Below are 19,996 nucleotides of genomic sequence, written 5' to 3' on the forward strand. Positions count from 1 at the left end.
TCCACTGATAGATTTAATACATCCCACTGAAATTTATTGCTGAATTAAAAAAAAAAAAAACCACAAATGGAAAGAAACCACAGACAGTTATCTTACTTCTAGAAACTTAAGCCTACTGTCCTAGTTATATACTGTTGAATTCAATTCCATCATGTTCAGCTGCTACAAGTTCATTGTCTCAAACACAGGGACAAGGATGGTGCCTACTCCCTTAGATGACTTCTGTATCCAGACTATTAATGTTTCATCAGAAAACATCTCTCATTGGAAAATTCATAGTAGATTCACTCTGAACTACAGTACATTCATCTCTTCTGAATTTACCTTTCAGCCTCAATTCCTCCCAATCTCTTCATTAATAGCACTTATGAAGGCTTGAAGGCTGCTATTATTTTCAATTAGTACTTCTTTTTTTAATACACACACAAATTAAGCCCTCTGATCATATTCCTAGTATTTACCAAGGAAATAGGGCATTAGGCTTGAGGCAGTCAATCTGCAGATGAAAAACATTTAAGACAGTTTTATTTTATATAATACACATCACAGTTGGAACACTGTAATATTTAAAACTAGTAACACTGTATACGTGATTGATTACTGTCAATTACTCACGCATACATAGAATTCCCTAACTTCTGTGCTCTCCATTACTTCTCAAATTAAATACATTTCAAAACAAAGTCACATTATTTGACTGTAGGACAGAAGAAAGTGCGGATATCTCTTTTTTTTTAAAATCATACCTTGATCAGAAAGAAAATCCAGCATGGTCTGGAGAAGGAAAGACAGATGCCTGACGCATAGAGCAGGATTGCCCATTCTTCTGGAAGCGTATACTAGTTCATGAAGCAAACGCATCTGTACTGCAGCCCATCCTCTATGAGTTCCTATAAAGTAAGCAGACATTTAAATTTTTTTTAAAGCTGCAAGTCATCACAAACCAATTGGTGGTAGTTTTCTTTATATACTAAACAGTAATTTAATTTTTTTTATATAGAGATATATAAAAAAATCACCCAATGGAACCAATAATTACCAAATCCAAATGCTGTAATCAAAAGAAAAATTAGGATCTTTGAGTTTGCTTGAATGTTTACATGTGAAAGTAATTTGTTGTATATGCTTGTCTATCAACTAATAAATTTATCATTAGAATTCAGAAAATGAAGTTAACACTTCCCATGCAGTAAAAAATAAAGTGATACAAAAAACCTTTAAAGATTTTTTTTTTAAATTCTCTGAACAAGAAATTCACATGAGATTTCATACAGAAACTTCATTTTTATCCAAATCAAACACTTCTTAACTCTCCTTGAAGATCAAGCAAAAGATATTTTCTCTAAATGCTTTCCTGGCCATTAAAAGTCAGTAAAGAGCAATAAAACTACAGGACATGGGCACATTTCCTGATTTTCAGTCTTTAAAAACTACATTTTGGACTGTAAATTATTTCATATTTGCAAAGTATCCATGGTAACAATAAATAGATCATCGCAACGTTAACTTTTCTTTCAAAAACGTAATATGCAGTACTCTTCATGAAACTGAAGCCTGCTTTTAGTAGTAAGCAAGAGCAATAACAGATATTCCAAGATGGGCAATACTTCATAAACTTCAAAACAGCCTTCCTTCTAATATTGCACTTCAGCATTCAGCAAACTTTTCTAGAAATATTTATTGCAACCAAACCTTGAGAGTTTATATTTTGCACACACGACTCATTATTTTTCATGTGTGAAATATTGTTCTTATCAAGCAGTTCTTATAGTTTACAGTGATCTTTCCATATGTCTCTGAAAAAGCCATTTTAGGGGTAAAATCTGACAAAGCACTTCAGTGCAACATAAAGGTAACTTAAAAGGTAAACAACAATCGTCACTTTTTTTTTTTTAATTGTCAGTTCTTGCAGAACTTCTACAACCTCTTCTCCCAACACAGTCCCATCCCAGTCTTCTTTTCCATCACAGGCCACAGCATATTTTTTTCCAGTACGTTCCCTCCTCCTAGACTCTTTGTATCTTTCCGTCTAGTCCACTTGGCATTTTCTGCCTCCTTTCACATACCATTTATTTCGGTGACTGCTAAAATCACACCAGTTTAAAAAAAAAAAAAAACAAACCTAAGCATCCACACATGCAGCAGGCTGTCTACATGCCTGTTTCATCAATGGCAATCACAAATGCCACTAAGACAGCCTGGAAAATACCATGTAGCAGCTGCTCAGCTGAGTATTTCCGTGTTCTCCATTGACTGAATTGACTAGATAGCCATTGACAATAACAGAGCTGCGTGACCTAGCGCATGTGGAAACACCTGAATTTACAAGACAACTTCAAACTGGAATCCCAACAACAGATAGGCAATGTACTCTCGCAAAAGGGAGAAGACTGTTCCAGCTGCTGTTCATGCATATTTAAACCAGTTCAGAGTTTTCTTACCAGTGAACCCCACCTCCTTTCCATCAATACACGCTCACCTCATTGCTTGCTGCTCCACTCCTGCAGCTACAACATTTAGAGAACGGTCCCCAAAATTGCTACTACACAAAAATAATGCAAGTTTTTGGGCTACATGGAAAGGTTTCCTCAAAAGGAGTTCCCAAGCAGCATATTAGCTGTCTCTGCCTTTAGAAGCAAAATGCAGTACAGTATATTAAAATAAAGAGAACTTTTTAAATTATTACTTTATATACAGCTTAAGAAAACATTGATAAAATTGTTCAAACATAGCTTACCTAAAGAAGAGCAGCAAGCAGCATATAGCTTGCAGAAAGTGAACACAGTATTTAACAGCTACAAGAATAGGCATGTGTTCTTACAGGCTATTTTTGCATTGGTTTTTAATAGATGCAATAAAATAGTAATTCAAATGATATATAGCATCTAAAAACTATTGAAATGTCTTAACCAAATGCTAGTCTTACAGACAACATCCCTCTGACCTAATTTGTGGAAAAACGCAATATATTTGACCCTACAGATATAATTATATGTACGTATGTGTGTCTATATACAAAAATATGTAAAAGAATCTTTCATTCTTTGATTATATGATCAAATAACAACAGATATCAAAAGAAATACAATTTCTGATGCACAAGTCGGAGGCACTTTAATTGAAAAAATACTAAAAAATAAAATATGACCTTTTTTGTACTGAGAAATGTATAATTAAAAACAAAGACATTTTTGAAATAGAGTAGAAATGAAGCTTTCATAAATAAAACGTAATTATTTGCTGCAAACAGAGGAATACAGCAACACATTCAGCAGTAGTTCACAGAAATTTGAAATTATGGAAAACAACACTAAGAAAAAGTGAAGGTACAGTTTTAAAGAACTGCTCTATTTGCCCCAATTAGTTTCAGACAGATAAATGATTTTGGTTTAATTTGAAATCTCTTAAGGAAATTAGCTATAGAAAGCCAGTTGAGTGACCTACTATGCTAAAGCATACTTTCCCAGAGACACTTACCTTTGCTGAAATCTTTAGGATCCAATGATAAGCTATAGCCAGGGAGAGTTTCCAAAAGCAATTTGTAGCAGGCCCTCCACCCAGGTTCTGGGATGCTAGGTGCAGCGCACTGCATTGCTGCTATACGCTTGAAAAAAGCAGACTTTCGGTGAAAACCAATACGTTCATAAAGCTCAGAAAGAATGCTGTAACGCTGGATTTTTTCTTCTTCTGAAAGCTGAAATTTAAAGAGAAAAGGATTGGTTTTAATCAAAATTTTAAAGCGTATATCTGAGTTTAAAAAAAAAAAAGAGGGGGGGGGAGTACTAGACGTATCTCCAACACTACAGGTGGCCAGTGATGTTGCATATAGCCAGTCATGACAGCTTTTGCTTCCAGGAAAACTTAACCTTGCTTCAAGTTCAACAGCTAACAAAAGCAGCAAAGATAGAGTTCTTTAGCAGCTTTACTTGTCACTAGTACTAACATGTAAATAGTCAAAACAGTCAATACCAGCTAAACAGCTCCACATTTTATGAAAGATATTTAACATGATATTTACGTGCATAATAAGAATGCAAAAATATACCACCTCCAAAATCTATTGATTTACCAAGTTAAACATTTTCATCCCTTTAAGATTAAATTACTAATCTTGAAATCTCAGGCTATGAAAGCAAAGAAAATACTGTCTCAATTTTTATGTGTCTCTGATCTTGTAAACCACAAAGTTTTCATTCCATGATACTATACATATGCAGTCTGCCAACCAGTTAGGAAGAATTTAGTAAAAGGTTAAGCCCCATTAGGCTTAAAGTTGAAACAAACTTGAGGAGTAACCACCAACATGTGCTGCTTTAGCTTATGAATATATTGGCACAAGTCCCAGGCAACCATTCTTTCCCCTCTGCTTTGAATGACAATCTTGCTTTGAAATCAGACAGCCAAGAAGAATCTGCTGCAGAAACTCTGGAAGCTACCAACTGCTCCAAGCCTACATCCCAGTAGGAAGCACTACTGAGTTCTGAACGTGGACCAATGCTGACACCTAGTGCACAATACCTGGCATGCACAACCAAAAGCAATATAAAATATTTTAAATTACTCTAAAGCTGCTAACACATTTTGCAAAGGCGTTTAAAATGACAAACTTCATACAAAAATAGCACTAAAGGACAGAAACAGCATTTCTGCAAGTCATTCTTCAAAACTGAAAGTATCAATCAGTGGATTCTGTGCGTTTAACTTCAGATACTTAAACCCTTGGAAAGTCAAAAGAAGATGCTAGCCACACTGATGAATTTTTACAGAAATAATTAGGTCTTATAAATGAAACTTCAAAACATCTTTTAGTCACTTAAATCCTAATATAATTACAAAAAACAACAGTCTGTTTTTGAAAGTCACGTCTAATTTTGGACATAGGGATATTAGAGACCTCAAAGAAGCTTACAGTTTTCAGAAGGCACCATGACCTTATCTGATAGTTCAAATCTTAGTACTTCAGGATATGAAGAGACACCGACAGATAAACTAACAAATCATTTCAGGAAGTTTCAGACAATTTTTGAAGCTGAAGTTGCTATTTCCCTCAGAACTGACAACGCAAGATGATGCCCAATGCAAAAATACTGCCCATCCATATAAAAACCAAATCCCTCTAACAAGAGTAGTAAAAAGGCAATTGCACCAAGCTGAAAACTTGCTGCTGGGAAGAACATGAGGCACAAAAAGAAAATACAGAACAGTTTGAAACCAGTTTATCAGAATCTCCAAAAGCTATCATTCAAAAAGAACATGAGGTGTCAGATTAAGGTTACCTACTCTAGCAGAAAAAAAGCTGTTCCACTTTTTTTTTTTCCCCATTTATGTCCTTTTTAAAAAGCTAAGGCAATAAAAAAATATGGCAGCAGAATTAGAAAGGGCATGAGCGCATGATCATGTAATGAAGTTAGAAAAGCTTAAAAAAGAACTATTAAAAGCTACTCCTTGAATACATAATACTGTCAATGTTCACACACCTATGGAAACTAAATTTTTAAGATGAGAAGAGGCATGGTCATGCTATCTAGTTAGACATAAGAGGTTACTAATAATAGGAACACTATCAGAGAGGCAACAGATTATCAGAAAATTTTATTTTTCTCATATCTGAGTGAGTTTTTAACCCTGCTGGCTAACTTGTTGCTTAATGATTGCCCACAAAGATACTCAACTATTTTTTGCAGTTGCAGGAAACTGTTTTATCATCACAACAAAGATAGCAAAACTGCATTTTCCCTGAGCAAAAGTAGTTACATGTTACCACCCAGGGATTTAAAAGAAAAAATAAATCCCACGCAGATACTCCAAGTAATTAATTCTGGGAAGACTGCAGCAGGCATTCTGCAGACCATTACTGCAGCATTCACAAACATCTCTCCTGACCTTACAAATTTATAAAAGCTTAAGGCCTGTGAAGTGGCTGTGAAATAGCCAACACCTGAAGCACAGTCTCTCTTCCACCTGGTTAATTTTCATTTAACTGTTATAGCAAACCAAGTCAGCAATTGCACCTGTAAAGGCTGTAGATCACTATCCAAGCAAGTGAGCCACTTTTTTCACAGGCTTGTTTTAAGACAGACTTTCAAGAGGGTAGCTTTTTATTTGTTTTTTAATTATTCCTTACTATATTAAAATTCTGTAATGTCACTTTCTTTGTAATTAGATGTTACAATTTAATTCTCATAACTGGATGCAAAGATAATTCTTATTACCCTGCAGCTGTCCTATAATCAGAAAACACCAATTGCATAATGTTACTAGACTGGGCAGGAGACGGAATATATGGAAAGAAACAGTTTTCCTGTTTATCAAAGGCGTACACTTTATCCTGGGAGGTGTTTTTCTGCTGTCAAATATTGGTTGTGCTGATGTTCTATCCACCTGCAAGAGAAAAACACTGTCCTGTAGTTTGTTTCCCTAACCTATCACAGGATGCCTCCTCCTGTGAGTTAGTCCAAATTATAACTATTATCTGCTTCCATGCTATGTACAATATACAGCTATATACAGTAAATCTTGAAGAGCTCTAAATATAATTCCCAGTCATACCCCTCTTTATGGAAAATACATTTCCCACTGGAAAGATTATCGTACTCATATTTCTCATAATAATGCTTTCTAGAAGCACTTCCACCCAAGAGAATTACAAAGTAGTAGGCACGTGCAGTTATGAGCTAGATGAATGTCATCCTTGATTGAAATCAGTAAAGGTAAAGAATGGTTCATAGCTCCACAGTGGGCCTCGATGCCCAAATAATCAATATTGTCAAGATGTTGTTTTTTTTTTTAAAGCAACCATATACTGAACTTCCACAGTGGAATAATGATAACAGCAGATATAGGTGTGTCCTGGTTTTGGCTGGCATAGAGTTGATTTTCTTCCTAGAAGCTGCTATAGTGCTATGTTTTGGATTTAGCATGAGAATAATGTGATAATACACTGATGTTTTAGTTGTTGCTCCGCAGTGCTTATACTAAGTCAAGGACTTTTCAGCTTCCTATACTGTGCCAGTGAGGAGGTGCACAAGAAGTTGGGAGGGATTACAGCTAGGACAGCTGGATACCTGAGACTAAAAGATCCTTCCTTGCCCAAGGCAGAGAGATCCCTTACTCGTGAAAGATCCTCGGTAAGTGACTGATAGCATTCTGAATTAATATTAATGAAACATTACTAATCCATGTACCTACTCAATATTAACTATTGTAAACTTTGCATAGATAATTCCATTAGACATAAACCATTGTCCAAGTCTGAGACTAAGATTGGACCTAGTCAGACCCAGGCTCCATAAGGAGTTTAGAAAGCAAGAGGGTCCACTCTGAACCTCATGACTCAATGGGAGGGTCTTCCTTACCTTTTTGTGTCTCCAGTCTCTGTGTGAATCATTCTAACTCGATTCCAATTCAATTTTCCTTTGTACGTTTCTTCCTTGCAGTAAATAAGGTGAACCTTGCCATCAAACTCACTGAACCTTGGCAAACCCCTGTTAAACTTTGTTAAATTCCATCGACCTCATTGACCTCAATAAAACATATTGCTGCTTCTCTCTTTTGAGCGAGGTGCATTCCACTCATTCGTGACAGGGACCCAACTTGTGTCAGGCTGCCAGCCTGAGCGAAAACCATCAATCACCACCCTCTGAGTGCAGCCTGTTGGCCAACTTCCTACCCGCCTGGCAGACCACGCATCCAGTCTGTATCTTGCCAGTTTGTTCAGGAGAAGGCTGGGGGAAACAGTGTCAAACACTTTGCTGAAGGTTGCTGGATGATATCTGCATTAACCCCCTAAATTCTGACTGAGCTACAACAAAATACATAACATACCCGATTTTTATTTCAAGGTTTTCCAGACAGCGGGAGATCTGGCATTTATGGAATATATTTTATATAGCATGACAATGCACACTGAGGCATGCTTTACATGCACAAAGATTTGTTTCCAGGGTCAATAGCTGACGGTATACATCAAGTTCAAAGTTCCTTTAGGGGAAAAACAAAGCACAGAGAGAGACCAGCCAGCCAGGAAGAAAAGCAGTGGGGCCTCCCTTCCAGAACACCCTTCTCTGGTTCTCTCCAACACAGCAGGTGGCAAAAATGATGATGCCTTCTCACCACACTTTTTCACTAGATGCATTTCACCAGGACCCACTCCAACTCTTAGTTGTTTCTATTTGGGACACTGTTAGAGCTGGCTCGGGCAAGCTTTGGTCAGGGCATGTGTTGCATGCTGACTAGCTGACAAGCTTTGTGCTTGTGTATTATTAGGTAATACTTTTCAGCTATTTAAATGACTTATATACTTTGCCATTCACTAAGACTTATTTTTTGCCTCTAATACAAAGTGAAAGTTGCAACATCAGTGGTGTCAGGGAGGAGAACAGGTGATTCTCACAATGTCAGTAATTGCTTCCGTAAGAAAAACAACATAACAACAATATTGGAGTTTGCAGGCCAGGAGAATAACAGCGCAAGAACAACAAGGGAAAAATACCACCACAGCAGCTTACGTGAAAGGCTACAGAGCTGCCAGCAAAAGACAGACTACAGAATTAAGGAGAAGGCCCTTAGCACAGCAAGGATTACAGCGGTTAAGGTACTCTGCAACAAAATTGATTATTTTTATGATAGCTTATCAATTAATTAATTTCTCATTTATGTTGGGTTAGAAAACTGACTCCACAGAAAGGATTATCTGCCAATGAAAGAAAGTATTCTACCTCCCTCATAAATTTGCCATCCCAATCTGGGCTTAATAAGCTCAGTGGTGTGGACTTAAACTGCTCATCTTAACCAAGATATAACGAGCAAAAAAGGAAAAACAGTAAGAAACCTAACAGCTTTTTACAAATTCTTTCAGCCACAGCAGTTTCTCTGTAACCAGTGACACCAAGCTTGAGACACTGATAAAGTGTTAGTCTTGTTCTGTGGTGGTACTGAGCATTTTTCTCACAGTTCCAAATGCTGATTTTCTCCTCTGAACTCATTTCTGATTTGGCCTAACCAAGACTTCACACTACACAACAAAGATTCAGTTGATTAACAACACTAGTCAGACTCTTAAGCTCACTTTTCAGCAGGCCATTCCTGATTTGCTCACAGTTTCATTGAACAAGATACAATCAAGAAAAAAAAGAATCCGTTGCAGATCTGTCCCAGGCAGCTACTTCTCCCTAGTACATCATCACAATAGAACAACAATGGGATTTTTTTTTTCTTCACAATGGAGAATAACCAGTAGAGTGTTTAATTTCAAACTAAGTCCTCATGTTTTCAGATGAACTCTGAATACCTTTTAAACCAGACTCACAGATGTGAAAATCCTCAGAAGTCAAGTCCTAGTGAGAAGGAAGGTAGTGATACAGAAAATAAACCAGAGTGTCCTGAATCTAAGTTAAGTTTCACGCCTCAGCATAATCTCTCAAACGAGAGGAGAAAAATAACTGGACTTTCCGCACCGACCTGACGAAGGTTGATATAAACTGCATTCTGAAGAAATTCGGAGGCTTCCATGCTCCTTTTCTGTATTGCAAGGACTCTCACTGCCTTCACGCAGGCTTCCAGTTCAATCACACCAGCATTCTTGTACTTGAAGAGGAAGAAAATTAAAATAATATTGAAGTATTGCAGCTGTTAGATTTGGTAAGTATTTCTGTTCAACACATGAATCAGCTGTCACATCTTCCAAACCCAGTAATTCCTTAATGCTAGTGACTATACTGTTAAATTATCAATATATGCCCAAGTAAAAATTAAGCTGTCCTCTAAAATGTTGTTATGCAAAATAACCGTTTTCAGCCTCTTCACTCACTCCTCTTATTTTGAGACACAGCACAGCTTTAGTCTGAGAGTTAGATAAGGAGAAAAACTGGGAATATTAGTATCATTTTGGATAACCTCATATATATGGGGGGCGTGGGTGGTATGTCTGCAACAAAGAAATAAATCCTACCTTCACACTGTAAATAAGTAAGCAAAAAGTTCAGTTTTACAGTAATTCATCACCACCTAAAACTGTTCTATCACAATAAACGAAGAAGTAATTTTGCCTTTTCTACTTACTACCAAATACGCTACATAGCACAGGAAGCTGTAGCAACAGAACTTTAGTTTTACTGCATTAATTCTCTCTTTAGTTAAAACAGAATCACTAATGACAAGTGAAATACAAACCATTCTGAGTTTTCTAGTATCTATTTACAAAACATTTTCTGTAAATGACTGTTTCAGTTATTTAGCTTGCTTAAGAAAGGCAGGAGACAATGTAGATGTGCATTGATCTGTTTGAGCTTGAACGAACACAGGCAACTTTCTAGACAATCAATGTGATCTAGTTATTTCCTCAAACAACAGTGGTACTGGATATTTGAGTCAGCCTATCTCTTGCTGAAGTTGAACTCTGTTCAGGTATTTATCACATTTGAAATCTAATGGGGGAAATAAAGTTCAGAACAAAATGCAAGAGTTACTCCACCAAAGCAGTTACATATTCCTCTCTTGTGCATTTATATCAGCAAAAACAAATCACTGGAGACTGAATCCATTCTAGAAGATGCCACAAAAGTTTCTTAAGCTCAGCGATAACATAAAAAAATATGTAGAAAGTGCTGATTCATCAGCATTAGAGCTAGGAGTTACTCTATCTGTAGGTCTTAAACAGGCAAAAGCTAACCATGCTTGCCTTGAAGAGTTATAGATCAGTCCCAAGACAAAGTTCATTGTTATTTTCAAGTGAAGCATAGTTATTACTTGCTGAGAGCCTAATGTATATTATTATAACCAAAATATAAATATCCTGCCCTAAGTTCAACAAAGCCCAGAGATTTTATATGTCTAAAGAAATCATACTCTTTCTAGATGAGTACCTTCCCCTTAAGGTAACACAAAAAGCTGAATGCATACTTAAGAATTATCATTATATTGATGGATTCAAATTTATCTGAAACTATCCCCAAAACTATCACATTTCATTGCTTCTGATCTTAAATTAACTCATGCACACAATTTATCTTGTTTCATTTGGAGAGTCTCCTTTCAACACAGACATGGAAATGCCATATCAAATTTATATAGTTTAGTCTAAAGATACTTTCAATATCAAACAAGAGAGATACTTGAAGTTAAAAAGTTATTAAAGCATAAGTTACTACACTGCAAAACAATTAAACTAATCTTCAATGTTGATGCAGATATTGAGGCACTATTGTCAGTATAAAATACATTTTTTTCTCTCCATGTTATGAATGCAAATATTAAGCCACCTTACTGTCTTATGCTTAGCATTTACACAAAAATCTAAAAAAAATGCTCCAGTAGAGCTGAAAAATGTTTCATTTTTCTAAATCCTCTTTTAAGAATATTTGTCCTTCACATTTCCTGCATGACCCCCTACCTCTACGCATGCTCGAAATACTAGCCGCCCTGAACAATCCTGTAAAATCATATGCATCAGCAGCAGCAACCTCTCCATAAGCTCCTGAATTCCCCAGAGATCATTCCAGCAGGCTCAGTAAATAAGCATTCAGCTTACACCACACATAAAAGCATCACTGGAGTTGACGGTGTATGTATTAAGGGCCATAAACATACATAATGGTTAACAAACCTTCAAATACCTAACACTTCTGCTTAGAGTGCTTTAAAAATATAAGACAATTAATCCAAAACCTCCAGGTACTAGCAGGCACAGTAAATAGTTTACTCAGCACACTGCTCGTTTAGGTGTTGTCTTTGACCAAAGCTCTGAGATTTCCAGACTCTAAACCAAGCACTTAGTTCAGTCATACAAATTATTCCTATTTCTTCCATTATCGTATGTTTTACAAACTTGATTGCACATACTTTAGAAGAGCCTCTGAAACCAAAACCACAGCAGTTCATTATTCCCAAGAATTTCAGTGAAGTTTCTTAAAAATAAGTAGGATTACCTTGCCATAATAAGAAATGGCTTCTTTATATTTATCTATGATGTCTTCAGGACTAAGGCAATTCTTGGCACGTCCTATCTCAGCACTGGTATCTGCGTTTATACCGTTTGAAGTCAGCGCACCTAGAACAGAAGAGGGTAAGAAATGAGGACGAGGACCTTTAGCAAATACTAAATATCTACGAAGACAACTAGGATATGCTGTAGGTTTGACCAAAGCATACACAAAGAATACTTGCCCTATCTAGAAAGAAATCATGCCCTACCTAGAAAACATTAGTTCTGTTTTACTATGCTATTTTAAAGAGTACAAATGAAAAATGGATTCAATCGTAAACCAGCAAACAGGAGATAATCTTTCACTTCGTAAAAAACAAATATATTCATAATCTTTTACACTTATCTGAGTATTTATACTATGAATAAAATATTATACTGCTAAAATTAGCTTATGGCCACATCTGAATATGTAATTTTAATCTTAGAATTATTCCTTGTTCTACTTAAAGACTGTATTTCTAAAGCACACCTAAGAAAAAAGGAAGTGCTATTTTTTTTATAAACTAATTACTAGAACAGTGACCTCCTCCAATCATTTAAAACAAATACTTCTCTTCCCTAAGTCTAATCACAGAAAACCAAGTGTTACATTGTAACAAAGGCCACCAAATCTGAGCCTTCCATATTAAAAAAAGAAAATTACCTGAGGCTTAGACAAAAGAGTCAGAAATTGTTTTTCTGATTTAAGAAAGAAGGTGAGAGACAGAAAGAGTCTTTACATACATAAGCAATAAGAATCTGAAATAGAAGCCAAGGAAATCCGGGGTATTACAAAGAAAACTTTATTTCTAGAATTTAGTTTTATTGCAGAGTTAACATAATAAAATTGAAAACGTACATCAAAGGTTTGGCAAGGCTCTATACCTTTTTAAGTGTTACTTAATCTGTAGTATTTCATCCCTAAATTTATACAGTAATTTATTTCTCCAAGAGGTTTCTCTACTAAGATGGCAAAGAAATCTTTGTGTTTCAGAGCTGGACCTAATTCTCAATAGGCAGTTAAAAGCTACTGTGAAAGATACTTTCTACTCCCTCTGTATGTTCAGAAATACATCATTTCACATGCTCAAATGCTAAAGCAACTTTCTTATACGTTTGTCAAGCTTCAAGAATCATACCAAGCACATCTGTAGATTAACACCTTAGGGTTTTTATGAAAGTTAAGCTCAAAATCTTTGTTAGTGATGACTGAAAGAATACCATGACACTACAAGACTACATTCAGGTTTGTCAGTTAAAAATAAATTTTAAAAATCCTCACTACTCATGAGAAGAAACAATCTTCATTAGAATTTATAGGGACACAATCATGGAACTACATCATTTATTTTGTGCCAGCTACCCTTCAGTCTCTTTGCTTCCTCAAGTTTTGCAGCCAAAAACTGAAGTGTCAGGAATCTGTACTAGTTTTGGCAAGTGGCAGTAACTATCTATACAAATGCAAAACAAATGCAAGTAATAAAAAGAAAAGACTTTGGAAACATGCATGAAAATAATGTACCTGGATCAATGAGAACTTCTTGTGCCCCTAAAAGGAGGAACAAAAATGATTTTTTTTTCAGCCTCAAATATAGCCAACAAAATAAGCTCTTACAATGTTTTGTAACTAACATCAGGCTTGAACAAAATTATAAGATTTATTAGGATCATCATTGCTATTTTGAAGGACTACCACTTACAATTCAAGTAGTCACCATGCATTAAATCTCATTTTGTTAAAAAACAAATGTAAAAATCCCATAAACTTGCAATGAATTCTAAGACACATCAAGAAGAATTGAAGAATTTTCAGTGTAAAGCCATATCCTTTTTCTCCTTTTTCTTTATTCTTGTTTAGTTGGCAAGTTTCCATCACAATCCACTTACTATATTTTAATATCAGGTCCTACAGTGCTTAAGTCTCCTTGTGGGAGCTCATTTAATCTACACAGTACTCAAGAATAACATTTTCAAGTAATTGTACCCCTTTCATTTGTCATTAATTTCACTCCATCAAATTTGCTGAATTGAGTTATGCCAACCCAACAAGCCAGACTATTCACATAAAATAGTTGCCAAGAGTATTGCAAAGTTGGATTATCAGATATACAATACCTTGTTGCCCTAAACTTTGATTAAACATGGCAATAAAATTGTTAAGATCAAGGGTTAAGTAGTCAAAACCAATTGCTTTATGAGCAAGACAAAACCTTCCTTCAGTTGACTTGCTCAGACTCCAGACTAGTGAAGTAGAGATTTAGAGTGAGATCAGAAAGATACTCCAACATTTCACTCAGGTGTCCTAATTCTGCTTGGGGAAAGAGGAAGGTCAGGCAACAAAATTAAGAGCTTAGCACTTCAAACAAATAAAACACAATAGAGAAACCCAAAACAGCTAGTAAGCTAAACGTAAAGCAATCTACACCCGGCTTATGCAACATAGAAATCATGTAGCCAACAGACTATGGCCAGGCTCCTGGCCAACAGGAACTAAGCAACTCAAAATCTTCTTTTACACTGAAGGCTGCAGAGACAAATCCAGACATTCAAGGGGACACAGCCTAAAGCTCTCCCCCTACAAACAAAAGGGTTTAGGAACATGAGAAGTCACACTTCTTTAAAACATCAAAGTACCCTTTTCACAATCAGCAAGACACTGCAGTCCAAGGGCTCATGGCAATGACCAAGGAAGAAACCTGTCTTTGGAGCAGGCAAGGTTCCACATCTCCTTCCATCAGACAAGTCCCTCCATCAGACAAGTACTTTAAACACTATGTTATCGACTAATTCTCTTCTGAATGAACTATTCCTATCAAAAGAGTTTCAAAAGAAGTTGAAGGGTACACCAACAAAAAACACAAGACAATATTCTGATGGTTACAGATAGGTTTGAAATATATAGCAATTCTGCTTAATAGGGGGAAAAAACCACCCCACACCAAAAAAACCCCCTTTAACACTGGCCTCTTAAGCTTGTGCTCTAAATTACACAAAGAGAGACAATATTAATGCTTCTCTTGCCAAAGATGTTTCTATACAAAGCAGACACCACAACATTTTTTTGAGCAGCCAGGTCCTGTGCTATAGCCTAAAAATGCGAAATGGTGGAAATCACAGGAGATTCAAGAGAAAGATGTTTCTATTGACTGGGTCTGGACTCAAAGGCAGTACCAAGAAACCTCATCTTGTCAAGGCTCAAGTACAGGCACAAGATGACGTGCAATTCCAGGCACATCAGGAAGCAATAAAGGTAATTCTCACATCTATATGCCTCAAAAGTAGGCACAAATTGAATGTCAGTTCTAAGTATGGCATTTCTTGATTTGTGCAGAATTTGGAAACCCCTTTTGTTTCTGGCCTTATCCTACAGAAAGATACACTGGAATTTGTTCCCCAGATTAAATACTGGCCTCACAAAACTAATTATAACAAAGTAGATTATAAACAAAGGTGCAGTTTGAAAAGATTTCAAATGAAAGGCCTGCAGAGTCAAGAAAAGGTATTGAAAAGAAACTTTCAAAAAAACTCATAGAAAAGAGACATCACGACAACAGCTGTTTGGCTGGACAGAGTTCAGCAGTTCAGATGTCAAAACATTAAGAGATCGTAACTAGAGTTAGGGAACACTCCCTAATAGACCATGAAGTAACATTTTCATCTGGAAGGGATGACAAAAACCTGTAATCAGTTTTACTTTGCACAAAAGTCCTTTGAAAAATCTTGTCATATGAAACTAAAACATTTTTAAAATACAACCACACTAACAAGTTTGCAAACAGGACTTGGAATTAGGAGACAACTTAAATAGAGAAGCAGCAATTATATACCCAAAATGTATTTAATTCAATTATTCTGATAGCTGTGACTTATTTGTTATCTTCTTTAGTAACAAGGAGTACCCATTACAAATAAACAAATCGCAACGCCTACTGTTAAATATTTGTTGAAAAGTGGACAAAAGTTAATAACTGTGTGAAATTATACCATAAAGCAACATAAAACGCACTCATAGGTCATGGGACCAAATGCACAGATTTTAATGACTAGATATTATATGAAAAATTAGTATTCTCTCATGAAATAAGGTAATTTTACTATCACAATTATCTGGCGTCAGCACACACAGTTTGTACTAAAGATAATACAAAGCAAGTGTTTACTAGATTGTGACTTATAGATGAATAAAGATGGGTGGTTGGTTTTTTTAGAGGAAGGAATTCATTTTGATCACACTGCACACAAGAACACTTAAACCCAGCTTCTGTTTGTTTCAGTACTGCATAAGAACCTAAGTATATACATGAAACAGCTGTGCTGGGTTAGACCAAAGGCCTGTCCTGCTTATAATAATCGATATATTTTTCTTTCACTACCTTAGCGAGCCTCTCCTGGAAGCCATAGAAACTTTCAGGAGCCTTAACACCACGTAGCTACTGTTAGGTTATGTGATTATGCTCATCTCCACAAACACAGAGGAGCACAGAGGAACAGTGAGAGCCAGCTGAACCCCAATAACCTAATCAGAGCCAACAGAGCTGTCTGGGGGTGAAACCCATCAGGATGAGTTAACATGCGCAGCTCTCCAGCTCACCTTACAGACTGGGGGCGGTTAATGCCTACAGGGATACGGGACTCATTATAGGACGCAGGGAAAGAATATCTTGGGATCGTACAAGATTTGTTATGGAATGTGTAGGGGACGAACAAAAGGCAGGGAAAAGGAGGGATCAAGGCAGTTTAGGGAAGAACAAGCATGGAAAAATAGAGGGATAAGGAGACTGTGCGTATGTGTGTAGGTCTAAGTAGCAACAACTGCAATGGGGCTCTGGGTCTTGGAGGCTTGTAGGTCCAGGTGCCAGTAACCGGTGAGACCCGGCAATCCAGCAGCCAGCTAGCAGCTAGACCGAGTGACGAAAACCAGCTACTGGATGGATCCACGCTACCCACAGGCTTTCATCCTGATCAGCCAGAGAGGGGAGCAGGAGCAGGCTGTTAGTGCTGTCTGTGTTTACGAGTGCTGTTTTCTGCTTGTGTTGGTCTGTGTGGCCAGCTGTGTGTATGCCTATGGGGAATGCATGCTCAGCCTCATGACTGGCTGGACCGGGGGACACGGAGTCGTGCCAGCCTTGCCTCTATCATGCTACCAGATCCAGTAACTCCTAACAAGGAGTTCCACATCATACCTATAAAATTGGATAAAGAATAAGTTTCCATCTGCTAGCTGTATTTGATGTCCTCTGGTTCTTCTGTCGGAAGAAGCCCTGAACCTCTGATCCCTATCCATCCTCTTCCACAACATTCACCACATTATAGATAGCTGAGGAGAAACACGAGAGCTCTCTTTTGCAGAACTTCAGAGTTCTAGGCTATTCAGTTATTCTTTATACAGAAAACATACCAAGATGATCTTTGTTGCCAATCTGCAACCCGTCCAGTAGAAAAATGGGAGATAGGGAACATGAACACCCTTTTGTGCTGGGAAACTGAAATGGCATGCAATATTCGAGATGCAGATGAACTGCAGACTTAATGATATTTTCTATTTTTTTCTCTCTCTTACTTTCCAAGTAATTCCTAAAATAGTTTAAGCAGGCCACTTCTCAACGAATGTCTATCATACCAATGTTAATACAATCATGATATTAGTTACGCAATCTGAGAGTTTAGAAAAAGTATACTAAATCTTAAAAATTATGTTGATTTATTGGTATTCAGTTAACCAAATCTATTTATTAAATGTTGACTTTAGAATAGCAAAACACTTCTGAATAAATGTACCTAACTTCTTATTCTTAATATGGGCAGCTCTGCCACATCGTATGTACTTTATGAAAACTGTCTGCACCTCCTCCAGCAAAATTCAAACCAACACAGACACTATTAACAATCAGACAAAGAGATCAAAAGCTTTGCAACTCTATGCAAAGTACACATGACGACATTAATACCAAAGCAGTAGAGAAGTCATTCACGTAAAAATCTTAAAAAGAAACACAGCTCTCCCCTCCCACCCACCCTTCCAGTTTACCCTGTCATTGGTATAATTTTACAGAGTTAGGAAGTAGGGAGGAAATTTTCAGATGTTCAGTGGTGTCAAACAGAATAAAAACAAAATCCCGTCCTTACCTGGTCTGTGCCTGTTGCCTGCCTCAGCAGAAAAAGAACCTCCTTGTGCCCTGCGAGATCCAACTTTACCTCCAGTACCACCGGGATAATGATAGATGACTGATGCTGAGCATAACCCCTCAAGAGCAGCTGCAGAGTAAAGAAAAAACTCAACAGATTAGTATAGATACTTGCAAGAAGTGAAGTATCATGTAGTAAAGTCTATTTACACAAACATAAAGTATGCCCCAAATTGGACACCTAGTGACAAAGGTCATGGAAAAGCTTGAGATACTCAATGTCCTTTTTATCTGTTTTCACTGGTAAGGTTCACCATCAGACCTCCCAGGTCCCCAAGCCCACTAGCAGAGTCTGCAGGAATACACGCTGGCCACAGTAGAGGAAGACAGACATAGGAAACACTTAATCCAATCGGACACAAATCCACAAAACCAGGTAAGATGCATTCATGGATGCCAAGAGAGCTGGCCAATACAAGACCATTCTCTTATCACCTACAAAAGGTCATGCCAATTAGGGGAAGTTTCTAATGACTGGACAAAGGGAAACATCATACCCTTCTTCAAGAAGGAAGTACCAGGGGCCTACAGGCAGACCAACATCAGTTGCCTAGAAGGGCTATAAAGAAATCCTTCTGGAAGCCATTTCCAAGCACATGAAGAACAAGAAGGAGACTGGGAACAGCACACATTGATTTACCAAGGATAAATCAGTCCCTGGCAACCTCATTGCCTCCTGTGATGAGAAGATTAGCTCAGTGGACAAAGGAACAGCAGTGCATGTTGTATATTTTGACTTTCACAAGACCTTTGGACATGGTCTCCCATAGCATGCTTATAGCCAAACTGATAAGATCTGGATAGCTGGCCTATAAAATAGGTGGAAAATAGGCTGGACAGTCAGGCTTGTGATCCTTGTGGGGCCAGGAGTAATGGCGGCAGATTCAAATGCAGTGTAACCACCACCAGCGGTCACTCGCAGAGGCGATCGGCTCTGGTGCAGGCATGTTCCGCAGTGGAGTGGGGGATCACAGTGTACAGGGGGGTTTCCTGAGCTGGGGAAACCCCAGACAAGCGCAGTGACCCACCAGCTCTCACAAGAGCAGCTGACGAGATGCGGGCAGGGACAGGAGTAACGGCCGCCACCCCGTACTCCCACAAAAGGCAGCCCTAGGGAGCGCTAGTGACCAGGAGCGCTGCCAACAGGATGTGCGAACAGGGCACGGCGCGGCAGGGCACGCAAGGAGGGCACCTCGTCAAAGGAGGGGCATTCCACTGGCCGAGCGGGAGACCTGAAGTACGCATAACCCAGCAACCAGACACTGTTCTGTGACCATCTGCACAGGTCAAGGGCACTCACCCTCAAGGCAGAAGAGTGTGCACTCGTCTGAGAGCAAAGGCTGCAACTCCAGCTGGGGGGCCTGCACCATCTACCCCAGCGGTGGCCGATGCCTCCACCCAGACGGAGCTGCTGAAGGAGAAGGCTGCAGTGCAGAACTTAGACTACAGCAAGTGCCTGGACCTTTCTCCTGGGGGAGGGACGGGCGGCAGACCTGCCTGCAAAAGGTGCGCCCAGGTGAAGGACCTCCTGCAGGAGGTGGCTGAGCTGCAGAAGGCAGTGAGAAGGCCACGTAACACCAGGGAGGCGGAGAAGGAGTTAGCTAGCTGGTTCCAAGAGCAGTCTGCAGTGGGCCCACAGCCCATGACCGAACAGCCAAAAAACTCCCCTACCGGCACACAGAAGGGAGGAGGGCCAGTAACGCGGAAGAATGGATGGTTGCAATGGTAAGGACCAGCAGGAGGAAAAGACTTCCCCCCGAAGCCTGAGGTGCCCTTGCAGAACTGCTTCACCACTCTGCAGGCTGAAGAGGAAAGACCTGTCACACCAGGAGAGACACTAGAGCTGAAT

At 38.2% G+C, this 19,996-nt stretch overlaps 1 protein-coding gene across 1 annotated transcript in view; it reads right to left on the reverse strand.

Annotated features, from left to right (window-relative positions):
• The window catches only part of TRAPPC9 (trafficking protein particle complex subunit 9), a 517,114-nt gene that overhangs the window by 479,694 nt on the left and 17,424 nt on the right, over nucleotides 1-19,996 (reverse strand). Inside the window, exons 5-10 of the mRNA XM_075704831.1 lie at nucleotides 18,089-18,217; nucleotides 13,485-13,511; nucleotides 11,925-12,046; nucleotides 9,460-9,585; nucleotides 3,478-3,694; nucleotides 747-890 (exon numbers count right to left, since the gene is read on the reverse strand). Coding sequence (XP_075560946.1) covers nucleotides 747-890; nucleotides 3,478-3,694; nucleotides 9,460-9,585; nucleotides 11,925-12,046; nucleotides 13,485-13,511; nucleotides 18,089-18,217 — 765 coding nt within the window. The remainder of the gene's footprint in view (nucleotides 1-746; nucleotides 891-3,477; nucleotides 3,695-9,459; nucleotides 9,586-11,924; nucleotides 12,047-13,484; nucleotides 13,512-18,088; nucleotides 18,218-19,996) is intronic.

This window comes from Pelecanus crispus, chromosome 2 (genome assembly GCF_030463565.1).
Source record: "Pelecanus crispus isolate bPelCri1 chromosome 2, bPelCri1.pri, whole genome shotgun sequence".
NCBI classification, from domain to species: Eukaryota; Metazoa; Chordata; class Aves; order Pelecaniformes; family Pelecanidae; genus Pelecanus; species Pelecanus crispus.